Source organism: Mytilus galloprovincialis, chromosome 10, assembly GCF_965363235.1.
Source record: "Mytilus galloprovincialis chromosome 10, xbMytGall1.hap1.1, whole genome shotgun sequence".
In the NCBI taxonomy this organism is placed as follows: domain Eukaryota; kingdom Metazoa; phylum Mollusca; class Bivalvia; order Mytilida; family Mytilidae; genus Mytilus; species Mytilus galloprovincialis.
The window spans coordinates 89,200,688-89,214,999 of NC_134847.1; the positions used below are offsets into that span (position 1 = coordinate 89,200,688).

General features: G+C 33.9%; 1 protein-coding gene across 1 annotated transcript; it reads left to right on the forward strand.

Annotated features, from left to right (window-relative positions):
* The first annotated feature begins 299 nt into the window (after positions 1 to 299).
* Positions 300 to 4,675, forward strand: LOC143048717 (ganglioside GM2 activator-like). Its single transcript, XM_076222559.1, has 4 exons — positions 300 to 487; positions 1,981 to 2,170; positions 2,794 to 2,974; positions 4,424 to 4,675. Exons 1-4 carry the CDS (start codon positions 415 to 417, stop codon positions 4,538 to 4,540), a joined length of 561 nt encoding a protein of 186 aa, XP_076078674.1. The 5' UTR covers positions 300 to 414; the 3' UTR covers positions 4,541 to 4,675.
* Positions 4,676 to 14,312: the final 9,637 nt, after the last annotated feature.

Below are 14,312 nucleotides of genomic sequence, written 5' to 3' on the forward strand. Positions count from 1 at the left end.
TCTCCCTGTAGTGTTAGGTACCACCTTAAGTAAGAGTAGCTGTTTCATGAAATACGAACATTTCCGTTTTCACCAAAACTTCAATGCCTGAGACCAGATAAGTCTTTTGATAAGTAAATTTAAAAGTTTTAAGCCTGATTGGTGTCATCGTTATGGATTTATTAGATTTGAACGTCGGGAAACAGCTTTTCCTTTTTGATCGTGTTTAACCCCACCGCAAAGAATTTTATATACTTTTAAGTGTTTACGGGTAGATAAGAGAACATTCTATGTTCACCATGCTGTATGCAGGTAGAGTGCACCAGGAAGTCAGATAACAAACGTCTTCACTATCTTGTCTATCTCTTTCTGTAGAGTGTTTTAGGGACGAAGGGAATCACATTTTATCAAGTGTTTAAGGAACGAAGGGAGACTATGGGATATTGCGTACTTGTTGTATTGTGTGTGCTGTCATTTGTCCAGCTGTCCTTACAATGGGCAGATTGTGGTATGTAATCTTTTTTGCGATGTGACTGACAGTAATACATAATAATTACTAACCGATTATTTTATTTAAATTTTTAGAACTGTTTTCACTGTTTTCTCACGAAAAAAATATCTCAACGTTCTCAGATGATCTTTATCCGTATTATCAACTGATTCCGATGTACAATACTAATTATATGCTAATGTACATGTACCTATAAATACCACTAAGTATAGTGGTCATGGTTTGTCTCGACATTTTGGTGAACCAACAAATCTGTAGAGATATACATTTAGAGCTTTACTTTAGGCGAATATACTCTACAATGACATATTTGTATTGTATTATATTGTCGGATGTACGTTGACCTCTAGACGTCCTTATAGATTTTGGTGTTGATGGGTTTCTGTTGCATTTATGGTATACGATACAGTTACAGGGAAGGTTATCATTATGACGTTGCTAATAAAAAATGTTATTAATCGCGAAGCCAAAGTATGGTATACCGAGGAAAGATAGATTCTAGACTGGTTTTAACAATTAGTGAGAAAACGAGTATATTGACCCCTCATTTGGCTTGATTGTGTACAAGGAACAATTTACCAATAGATTATTTTTCTAATCAAATAAATATTCAGCAAAAATGTTTTTTTAATATCTAAAATCATGATATTTAATAAAAATGTATCTTACCCAAAGAATTATTATTCAAAATCCGAGCATAGTTATGCAGAGAAGATATTTAAAATGTGTCAACACAAACCTACATGTGCTTAATTTTTAAAACAAAACAAAAAAACAATAAGTTTGTCTTTCTACAGGCTGAAAATATCATAATCAAAGAAACCGATTTTTGAATAAATGCTCAATATTTCGACCCCATTTTATCTCTCAAAGTAGCACATATTTGAATTGTCAAGGTGACAAATAGCTTGTATGCACATTTTTGTCAGAAGTTCACTGTGGGATCAAAACTGGATCGCATGCTCTAACAGTTTATGTGTTTAATTCATATCAACCATAGATATCAACAAGTAAAACTCTCGACAGAAAATACGTCAAAATGGGGTATGAATATTTGGTTTGGTAAGCTTGGAGAATCGTATCATGTAGTTAATCCACTTTATCACGTAAGGTCAAAATGTGGATCTTTAATGTATTGTCTCGTGTAGAGTGATTACAATGTTCTCCTTTCGCTGCAAAGTTATCCTTATCCAATATACCCTCATTTACCATTTACCTCATTGATTTGTTTCCCTCACTTTTAGTTTGTAACCCGGGTTTTTTTTTTCTTTTTTTCTCAATTTTATAAATTTCGAACAGCAGTATACTACTGGTGCCTTATTTACCAGTGGCAACTCCAATAATCTTCGCCGAAATTCACCCGAACGTGTTTTATAACATGAACTATTGTATTCATTGTTCATTTGCTCTCGTTCTAAGCATTCTTTATTTGCAACCCGATGCAACACAATCAATCAGGCTTTATCATGATACGTTTTATCATATTACAGGTTCTGGACGGGGAAGTTTGATACATGTATCGAGTCTAGATATTAACTCCGCTAGAGGCAACTTAACTGTACATTTTGAGGGATCCATAGAGTCAGCCTTACATGCCGCACCTAAGCTCAATGTTACCATAGAGAAGAACTTGAATGGACCCTGGTCAACTGTTCCGTGTATAAACAAAATAGGATCATGGTAATAATGTTAACTCGATCATGACTTTTACAATAACTATGTTATAAATAAAAAAAAAATAAACGTTTCTCACTTCCAGTGTAAAACCATTGATCATTAAATGAAGGAATTGTGTGCGGACTAAAATTCAGCGTTGGTGTCGTCCTAATGGAAAGAAATGATATTATATATATACCCATAATGTGTTAGAAGACCTTAGATGAATCTAGCTATTCTTTGTAGGTCCTCCATAAGTCATATAGCTCCTGTCATTTGTATGTATTTATACATCCATGACCTTCAAATTTTTTTGGTTAAGTGTTCCTGGTGAATTCCAGAAAAGCGTCTTAGGCGCACCTAAATTATAACGTCTTATTTTCATTAATTACTTAGAGACATTTTTCTTGTGTTGTCTCCATTAGGAATGCTCATAAACATTTTTGCTGTCCTTTTCGTAGGTATTGTGTTTGGCTTTCTGACTTCTTGTATGGAGACCCTGATTGTTAGTCGCCAAAACAGTGCGTATATCTAATAAGATAATAGTACAATTTATATACCTACATCTACACAGAAAATGTACGATCAATAAATTTACTAATTATATATTTGCGAAAACTAATTGTAGAATATCTTTATTATTTCAGCCTTTACGATGGAATGTGTGATTTTGTCAAAACATTTTTTAACCAGAACACCTGTCCTAAAGTTCTTCGAGGGTCAGGCTGTAGTGGACTCAGTATTTATGACCCGATTCCTTACCATCTAGATTCAATAGTATCTTTCGATCTGTCTAAGGCAGCAGAAGGTGTAAAAAGCCGATTGACGGTTAGTATATATAAACCCCGATTCGTTCCGCCTAGCCTCGCTAGTATACGGCATCCTAAGGTTTAAGCTTAATGAGGCGACTAACGGTTAGTATATATGACCCGATTCGTTACCATCTAGATTCAATAGTATCTTTTGATCTGTCTAAGGCAGCAGAAGGTGCAAAGAGTCGACTGACGGTTAGTATATATATTATAACGTAAAGTAAAATAACTCAATATCCAGAAGTTGTAATATTTTTGCGTTTTTGAAAATCGAATTGCGAGTTAACATTGTTCCATACAGTGTAAATAAGCTGATAGCTCAATTTCTTGTTTTATTTTTTAAATTTATGAAAAACGGGATTTCACGTTTTGTTATGTCTATTGTTACATGTAATTTAAATCATTGTTAGACTCATACCTCGAATTTGACATTAGCGGCCATCTCAGTACCAGTATGATAATCAAGACGATTTTAATATTGTTCGGTAGTTAAAAGCTTGTAGCTGCTACTCAGTCGTTTGTTGATGTACATGTGGTTCTTAATTGTTCTCGATTCTCGCTTTGTTTATAAATTGTATGTTGGTATTCCTGTTTGGTTGAATTTGTTTAATGTGTTTGGGACTTTGATTTTTCCATTTGCTTAGGCACTTTCTATTAAGAATTTTCCTCTCAGTTTTGTATTTTTGTTATTTCACTTTTCACAATATTCATGAGGCCAATTATGGCTTGCTGTTCGGTGTGAACCAATGCTCTGTGTTGAGGCCGCACTTTGGTCTTTAATGTATAGTTCACTTTTACAAATTGTGACTAGGATGGATAGTTGTCTCATTGGCACTCATTGGTTATATGTATTTGTTTTTATAGTAATTAAGATTATAATGTTGACTTCTGTACCCCATTTTTTGACAATTTAACCAATTAAGTGTGTTTATTTTGCTTACACATTCTTGTCAATCTAATGGAATTCTATACGACTGTCATACAAGAAACAGGTTAATCTAACTATAAAACCAGGTTTAATCCACCATTCTTTTTACCTAGGGAAATATCTGTACCAAGTCATAAATATGATAGTTGTTTTCCATTCGTTTGACGTGTTTCAGCTTTTGATTTTGCCTTCTGATAAAGGACTTTCCGTTTTGAATTTTATTTTTATTTTTTTATTTGTGGCTCCGAATACGATTTCATGCTATACTGACCACAGTCATAGACTGTTTCACTTAATGACCTTTTAACATCGGTATACTTATGTTGCCTTTATAGACAATGTGTCTAAAATCAACACTTCAAGTATACGATTTCGAAATCGACTGAATATTCATTATTGTTGCTCGCTAAACGTTCATTGGAAACTGTTTCATGCATATTCAGAACGAAAAACTATTTTTTGAAATTAAAAAAAAATGTTAGTGTGTGCCATGGAATTATTTCGTCTTCGTCAACAATGTTATCGTTTTGTTTACAGGGAACAGCGCTGAGAGTTCAGATGGAAATGTTACAAGGGAACAAACTTGTCGGCTGTATATCGATGTTTATAACACTGGAATTACCTTGTACCGGATTTGGATTCGGATGCAAATAATCAACAGAAAATTTCTATATATGTGGAATTTCAATATTTTGAAATAAACTGTCTCCTTTGGCATATTCTTAATTTCTCTATTTAAATGTTACATTTTATATGTTACCTGTAAAATAAATTCCTGTAAAATGCGTAGAGATAGTTTGACTTATCCAGAGATAGAAAAACTTTTTTTAAAATTTGGTTTTCAAAGTTTTCATATTCAGTGAGTTAATATAGTTGTCATGTGGTCTGTGATATAAAGTCAGCTCATTAGAAATCAAACCAAATTTCTTCTTGTGATATTCAATATTAATGGTACTGTAGGAACGCCCTCAGAGAAGATGTGTGAATACAAACAAAAATAATAAAACGACTACCTTACAAACCATCGAATTGATGAGAAATAGATAAATTTTAAATTACTATCAGCCAAATATAATTACCACAGATTAATTGATTTCGTTAACTTTTTATCATTGAATAACCTTTTGAAATATCGTTATTAAGTTTTGCCATAAAACTGCGATCCATGAATATATATAAGAACAAGTCCTCCAGTAAGGGACATACTTGTGGCCATAGGAATACCTACAAACTATCGGTTATGAAAGCTCATAATAATTTGTTGTTATTGTTTTGTGATATGCCGACTTTAGATAAAGTTTTCGATTTGATAAACTAAAAGAAGTATTGTTGAATGAAATTCTTTTTCCTGAAACTAATGCATATAAAATGTCTAAACTTGTTTTATTACATGTTATGGTTTACTTTACATGTTAATCATAAATTCCGTAACTATATAAACCACCCCTGTCTGTGTATCCTTTGACCGTTTACCTCCTATGTTAGTAAAAGTTCCGATTAATAGAGTGTAGTTACCATACAAAGCCAAACTCCACAGACGTACTATTCCACAAAATTGTGTATCAATGTCGTGGCTGAGTATACCATTGTGATCAAGGATATGTAGAATGGCATTGCCAACATCACAGATAATGATCTGGTCATGTTCTGTACAGACAAAATCTGTGGGTTGAACAGATTCAACGTGTTGTTCTGGATTGGTCTGTAGGTAAATTGTATGTTGGCAGATTTTAAAAGTGATATTATCCGCCCCCTCTCTCTTGAAGTAGAGTCGATCACAAGAAAACTGTCAGGATACACGCCGCCAGTAATTCTGTTTGGCACGGTAAAATGTATCGGCTGACCATTTCCAAATGTGTGTGTCACCTCACCGTTCGAATAAAATTTTACAACACTTCCTTTTATGTTTTTGTAATCGTCGGTCAATTTCTGGGCGGAATCAATAAGGCCGACATAGATGATACTCTTAAAATCTTTAACATCAGCAAAAATAGAAACCGGATTTTTGAGTCTTGAAATTCTTAATCAGTGTTAATTATCCTGACGGATATATACGCCTGCGTACTATACAGTTGTCAAAGTCCGTAATAAAAAGATCTCCATTCCAGGCTATAGAGAATCCATGAGAATTTGTCATAACAGGTGGCAAATCACAAGCGCAATCACTGTTATTGATAAGTTCCAATCGCCTGCTACTTGCGCAACCTACCCATACTGTATCGTTTTGCGCAAGGCAAATCGGTATGACAGAAAATAAACTTGAATTTAACGTTTTGAGTTCTAGGCTTCTAGTTAACCTTGACGATCTTACTATATTATTCAAAAGTGGAATATGTTTTGGCACTACGTCATCAGTTTCTTGAACTACATTCAGCACCCGATTATCAATTTGGCCTGTAGAATTACTAGGTTCGACATCGAACGTTTGTTGACCTTCATTCTTTCTACTAAATTCGAGCGATCCGAATTGCCGTTGTATATCATTCTCGATCATATTTCCTGGTAAGAACTCGACATGTGCTATTTCGGTAGCTTCCGGGGCTAGTATATCAAGTGAGGACGCCAGTAAGGTGACGACGTCAGAGGTACTATGCGGCTGAAGAAGTTTTCTCAATTTTATCAGGCTTTCTTTCAATTCTTTCATTTGTTGTTCTAAATTGACTTTATGTCCAGAGAATTTGTTAATCTTGTCGTCCACATATCTTTCCAGTTCTGTATAATGATGTTTTAAACATTCATTTACAGCTAATTGTAACGAACTTGCTCTTTTTCCATTTGTAATTTCAAACCTTCTATGTTTTTCTCGTTCGAACGAATATGCGCCGGTAAAGAGTCAATCCTCTGTTGGGTTTCCGGAATAAACCTAGTTTCTACATCGTTAAGAACCGTTTTTAATTCTTTTCTCTTCTTGTCTAACAGTGCTTTCAGATCTTGGAATATATGTCCAGAATGATTGTCGGTAACACATTTTATGCACGCGCACTTATTACAATTGACACAGTATATTGAACAAACATGATAGTGTAAAGTACACTCTAAGTTCAAAACGGAATTCACAACAATTTCTTTGTTTAGATCTTTGACGGCAGATATCTGATGGTTTCGTGTGGCTTTACCGCGTTCATGAATGTTCTTGCAATCAACACAATATAATTCGAAGCATTCGACACACTTCCATTCGCCTGGAGTTTTTATCACATAGCTGACATGACGCCACAGCTTTGCAAGATCGTCCGCAATTTGCCCATTAGGAGATTAAGGGTCCGCAATATTGCGCAGCATATTCCAAAATAAAACAAGTATTTGTGTTCAACATGAAAATACAAATTAACAATGTACATAGGAAAGTTTAAATGATATGGACTACCTGTTTATACTCTATAGTGTATGTTATGATGCATACATAGCTCCTGAAAGTAAAATTTTAAATATAATTATTACAATTTTATTTTATACTTAGTTTAAATGATGTTTGCTTTTCTTCGCATACTGTTTGTCGGTTCTTACCACACGTCTTTAAATTTTTAACGGTAGAAAGAGAGAGGGACATAAGATCACATTATTTATCTACGCTGTAAAAAGGCAAGAGCCTCTTGTTGTTGTTTTTTTAGTTGTATTTTAGTTATTTTCTGTTTCGTCTTTTGTCGTCTTTTAATGAGTAAAGTGTTGCCGACAGTTCTAAGATAGTCTGTTAAAGTCATGAAATTTCTGTTTTTACTCTATGCAATAGGTATATAAAAGTTATAGTACCAACAGAATGAGATAAAGGTATTATCATCCGAATACCTAAAAGGGGTGCATTAAATGACTGCAAAAAACTGGCGTGGAATCACTCTTATATCTATTTCTAGCAAGATCATGGCTAAAATTATTATAAAAAGAATATCTGAAGCAATCGACAGTTTACTAAGAAAGGCGTAAGCAGGATTTCGCAAGGGAAAAGGCTGCGTTGACCAGATTTTCATCCTGAGAAATATCAGCGAACAATGCACAGAATGGCAGCGGCAACTCTACATTAATTTCATCGACTTCGAAAAAGCCTTTGATAGCATTCATAGGGAAACCCTTTGGAAAATCATACAACTTTATGGCATCCCACAACACCTGATCCATCTTATCAAGGATTTTTATGAAAACTTCAAATGTACAGTCGGAAGTGAACAACTTTATTTCCCAATTATAACTGGAGTCGATGTGTAAAGTCATCTGCACTATTTATAATAGCCATTGACTGGGTGATGCAACAAACAACTGCAGATATCCCAAGAGGCATAAGATGGGGAACTTTCACCATTCTTGAAGATTTTTACGTTGCTGACGACATTGCCATGCTATCGCACACTCATCAACATATCCTGGAAAAGTCCATTCGAATAGAAAAATATGCAGGACAGATATGTCTAAAAATAAATACTAAGAAAACTGAAGTAATGAGTTTAAACAACCCAGCACCAATTATAATAAACGGGAAATCATTACCACAGACCGATACCTTCACTTACCTAGGGAGTACTGTAAGATCAGATGGTGGAGCCAACACTGACATCAAACAAAGACTGTCGAAAGCTAGAGATGCTTTAAATAACCTGCAGCCCGTATGGAAATCCGGTCAATACACCATCCGGACAAAGCTTAAACTATACAACTGTTGTATACTACCTATCCTGTTGTATGGTTCTGAATATTGGCGAATGACAGGCAGACCAACAGAAGCTCTCCACATTCCATACGAAGAGTCTGAGGAGAATCCTTAGGATATTTTGGCCACAAAAAAATCACCAACCAGGATCTCCTCAATAAATGCAAACAGAAAGAGATCAGAATACTCATTAGCAGGAGAAGATGGAGATGGATTGGCCATGTTCTACGTAAGAGCCCTGAAGAACTTACAAAAACAGCAATGTTCTGGACCCCAGAGGAAAAGAGACGCAGAGGACGACCTAAAATAACATGGCGGCGCACACTTGAGTCTGAGATGGCAAATTTCCAACATACTTGGGGGAGCGTGAAGAAGATGGCAAAAACAGACAGATGTGGAGAAACTTCGTTGCTGCCCCACACGCCAATATGCGTAATGGGCAGTAAGTAAGTAAGTAACTCTATGCAATGGTTTTTAAACAATGGTTGATTGTTTTACAGTTTATGTGGACTCCAACATTTCTTTTAGAATACTAGTGTTGATGGATTGCTGTCTCGACTCAACATCAATTTTGAATATGTTAATAAAAATAAAGTTGATACAAAAATAATGAATCTTGGTTTAGCGGAATTAAAATGTTTTATCATGGTAATGTCTTTCACATATGGTTTTATGCATTGCCTGGTTCCAATTGATGTATTGATCTTAGTCATTCCTATTCGTTTACTTTAGTATGTCAACAGTTTGTAGAGTCATACATGATTTAAAACAATGGAATATTTTGACCATATAAGACGTCTTAGTGGATAATTTTCATGGTTACTCTAATCTATGTGTTCGTGAAACTATCAGCGTTAAATTACTAAATGGACGATTGCCACCGAATTAAGTTAAGATCCCTTTATCTAAAATAAAACATTTAAAAACATTATATTTTTATTGTAATAAATTATCGAACAAAATAATTTGCCACTGCGCAAAAGAATAAGTTTGTATCACACAATTGAAAAATAACGTGCTCAAACAGACGATTTCCCCTGAATTTCTATCGTACAAGGTTTTTTTTTTTTTTTTTTTTTTTAAATCCCTCAGTCTTACAAAAAACTTTCTATATCATCGATTCATGTGTATACGTTAGATTTTTTTTTTCAATTAAACAATCTCTTTATTGCATATTTGCTGTAACAATTTATTAAGTTTACAGCTTTTAACTTAGTATTCCTCATGTAAGATTACCTAATAGTTAAGGGAAGCACTAATTGGTTAGATATTATTTCTTAATAATATTAGTTTTAATAACATAATTTATTTCACAAAATATATTTGATAAATTATTATGATTACACAAACATATTTTGTTTCTTTTTTCTTTTCTTTCTCTCTTTTTAAAAATGTTGATATAGAACTTAGTGTTCCGGAATCAACACCTTTACTGTATCACAACAATTCATTAAACCAGTTTGTATCTTCGTTATTTGAACCCTGATGGATAGTTGTGGCATTGTTAATCTTGCCACATCTCTTCATTTTCATATTGTAATCAAACTATGAATCACTAAAAATGCTTCACGACAGCTATTTAGATAGAATTTGACAAAATTGGTCTCAATCCAAAACTAGAAAGATCTTTTTAACCAATAAATCTATTCATTCTAAGTTTTGCTGCAAATATTCCTTCGGCTTCGATTTACTTTAGTTCGATTAACGATATAGGGTTGCTGCTCACAAGGAAGCTATTAAACCAAGAGTTCCAAATGGTGAAGTTGAAATCATCCCTTCGTACATTTTACGGACGCTATCACGAGTTGGTTGACCGTTATGGAATAACCGTTTCACAAATGATATCGGATATGTTCCTTACATCGTCACTCCAATCCCCTTCCCTTTCATGAATGTGACCTACCGAATTAGACTATTTACCGGATTTATTATAACATAAGCAACACGACGGGTGCCACATGTGGAGCAGGATCTGCTTACCCTTCCGGAGCACCTGAGATCTCCGCTATTTTTTTGTGGGGTTCGTGTTGCTTATTCTTTAGTTTTCTATGTTGTGTCATGTGTTCTATTGTTTGTCTGTTTGTCTTCTTTCATTGTTAGTCAGGCGTTGTCAGTTTATTTTCGATTTATGAGTTTGACTGTCCCTCTGGTATCTTTCGTCCCTCTTTTAACGACGTACCTTATTAGATGCAATATTTTACAAAATCAGGTAAATTAGCAATATTGCCAAGTTTTAAGTACATACATACTCTTTAATACTTTAATTTCAAAAGGTTTTAGCAACTTTAGATAAAGCACATCTCATAAGAGAACAAGATACAGATACAGGGGAAATTTTCATTGTTCCTTTTAAAAACTTTTTCAAGCAGTAAATTGTTCATTTAAACAATTAGAGGATTTACTTTCACTGACCAAACTAACAAACAAAACAAAAACAAATACCTACATGTAGAAAAGCGAGCGCTACAAAACTTGTGTTTAAGCACTTTTAACATCCAGAGGAACAACAGAAGAAACAAGCTTCTTTTATTTTTTTTATAGATTAGTCCGTTGGTTGTCCCGAGAGTTTGTTGTTCGGTGTGAGCCAATGCTCCGTGTTGAATGCCGTACATTGACCTATAATGGTTTACTTATATAAATTGTTGTTTGGATGGAGAGTTGTCTCATTGGCACTCATACCACATCTTCTTATATCTATTGTCTTTTGAAATTCAGTTGTAAAATGGTTGCGTTTGAAAGTTGTACCGAATTGAACTCAATAACTTAGCTAACACAAAGCACTACATGCTGATAAAATACTTTCACAATTCGTATCACTTGATTAAATCTGGTATACATGTATTACTTTTTTTTTTACATTTAATCATAAATAGAAATTTATTATCAATTTGGTTAGCAAAGAAACCATATTGTAAAACAACTGAATAGTACTGTAGCTGGCAAAGAATTAGTTGTAAATTGCGGCATTTTGATAAGATATTCTTAGTATGGGTTGTGTTCCTTTTGTTAGGTACGATGGTCGTTATATTTTAAATCTGTGTTTTTTTGTTTTATACAGCCATGCTTGATCTATGCGATCTCTCCGGATGGAGCTTTGTTCTAAGTTTGAAACTTACCATGAAACTAAGTATGTGCTCTTACGCTAAATAAATATCGAGCGAACAGCTACTTTATTTTAGACAAACACTTGCATATGATATGGTTTCTTTGTAAATCAAAATTTATATTATGGTCCTTTTGCTATAATTTAATCAAACGATAGATTATCAGAAAATTATATACTTATCTGTAATGCATTTTGATTTCTTAACTTCTTATGTATTAATTCTACTTGCTGATAATGTACTTGTATAAAATAGTGGAACATTTATCTTTTTCTTAACCTGACATTGGTATACTAAAGATTGGTCACATCAAAAGTTAATTTCTTTTCAAAAGTAAATAAATTCATCATAGATACCAGGATTAAATTTTGTATTTATGCCAGACGCGTATTTCTTTTCCTGTATAAAAGTGCAATCTTGAGGATGCCACACACTTTCTTACTATTGATATAAAACAAGTTCGATTAAACTTAAACATTCTCCATATCAATAAACACAATCATTTCGTCAAAGAAGAACTACCTCTGTCTTCATTCATCAGACGTTTTGATATTTACAAACTAAATGCAGTATATCATTTCATGTTTTACTAGTTGAAGTGAAATACCCCCAGACAAGCAAAAATTTCAGTCATGTCATACTCATTACATATGGAATAAAAAAATTTAGGTTCCCTAATTCCTAAATAAGGCAATTGTAGTATACCGCTGTTTATAGGTAAACAGTTTCAATTCGTGGATTTTTTTATATGTTTATTTATAAAAAAGCAAGAAGCAGGTAGTTGATGGCTTGTGTGTACGACATGAAACTTTACCATATAGATTCAATATGATCTTACCTCCTATAGATTTATGGGGATATGATTAGTTAAAGGAAAACACGTGGTGACTACATATACTCATGATGATATAGTTGATATAGGTTTACCTCAAAAAATGGGAGGGGTTGTTATCATATAGGGTTCATTAACATATGAGAATAGTTAGTTACTTCCTTTTCATAATAAAAAAGGAATCTGCAACATTTCAACAGGCGAAGAAATTGATAATAAAAGATTGAAATAAATCCATAAAACAAATTCAATAATAACAAGTTGTTATTGTTGGCATTTGTTTTTCGGTATAAACAGAATGTTACTTATGGTATTTTTTTTTTAGATCTACCTAAATTTTGCATATAACATATATGCATGTACAGTAAATGCACGCAAATGTGATTAAAAGCTGCTCGCAAATGTAAAATATTTGTAATTCCCCAAATGCGCACATATGTAATATTACCAAGTTAAGTTTGTTTCTGATTTCATATTTTAATCATTCTAGAACAGGTACGTCAGGGCAAACAAAAACAACATAACAAAACATATCATTGTGGCATGTCTGTAAGTCTTGCTCTTTCAAAGTGATTTAAAAAATAAATCGTCTTTATGGTCAACATGCACTCTGGTGTTGATATGAATTATGTTATTTTTGCGATCTTTTTCCATTAATTTACTGTTCACATAACCCCAGGCATATGTGGTCTTATCGAGAGGTGGAATCCATTTATGTTATGGTTGTCAATGCTCTTCAACTTTGTTATAGATTTTGATTTTCAAACATTTTTTATTTGAGCGCGGACCATGAGCCTTATCTAGAAGAAACGCGCGTCGTGTACACAAAATATCAACGTCTTACTGGGGTTTTCTGTGAATTATTTATACAGTGGACACCTGACCTATAATTGTGTTAAGTTGTCGTCAGCCTTTGCCTCTTTAGCTTATTCTTGAGTTCATCGTAATGTCGCATTAACGGTACTAGCAATTACATCGACCTGGGTAAAACTTAATTTTATCATAAATAACAAGTTAACAACCCATCATCCCACAAAACTGCAATGAATGATATCACAGTCGGAAGGAGAATGAAACTTCGTTAACGAGAAGTTGAATATATCCGTTAGTTTAGTCGCTTTCTATTGGCATCGGCAGTCGAGTGTACAACTACTGTATTATTATCATGTCAACACTGAAGTTGCTAGTTCGAACGCGGTATGTGAAAGGTGAATCTAATGCTTATTGACAAGGATTGCCAGTTTTCTTGCGGAACGTCAGTGGTTCTCTGGCCCCCCGTAAGAATCAAAACTTGGACACCCCAAAATAGCCCATAGCAATACTAAAAGTGGCATCAAACACAAACAATCAATCAAGTAATATCTTTCTGTTAAGCTGCAACCTCATGCGAGTATTAAAAACATTTTCAAAGGAAACGCAAGGCCTGTTATATCGTACCAACCGGGATATATATATCTCAAAGGGAGGTGCTACTAAAATGGTGCTTCACAGAAAAAGTTTCAATGGGTGTTTGAAAACATATCTTTTGTCGTAAAGGTTAAATCTCAATCGACCCTTATTTTTTCTAAAGTTAAGACAAGATGTGAAGTATAAATTAAGGCATTTCGGTGACATCATGGTTTTATACGTATACATATGTTTCGGAATTTAGTGTTACGTTCATTTTCACTCAATCAGTACACTCAGAGAATGGAATGTTCTCGCTGTATGGAAGACCCATTGTAGGCCTTGTGCTGTTTTATTCTCTTTGGTCGGGTTGTTGTCTCATTAATATTGGTACATTCCCCGTTTCCACTCTCAATTTTATTTAATATTCTAGTCTTTTGGGCTGTGATACATAGTCGTCTCATT

What these genes read in the sequence shown, in the direction of transcription:
- LOC143048717 (XM_076222559.1), top strand. Translation starts at nt 415, where the DNA reads ATGGGATATTGCGTACTTGTTGTATTGTGTGTGCTGTCATTTGTCCAG. An exon ending in ATAAACAAAATAGGATCATG is followed by an intron (nt 2,171 to 2,793) that starts GTAATAATGTTA and finishes TTATTATTTCAG; the next exon opens with CCTTTACGATGGAATGTGTG. An exon ending in GTGTAAAAAGCCGATTGACG is followed by an intron (nt 2,975 to 4,423) that starts GTTAGTATATAT and finishes TTTTGTTTACAG; the next exon opens with GGAACAGCGCTGAGAGTTCA.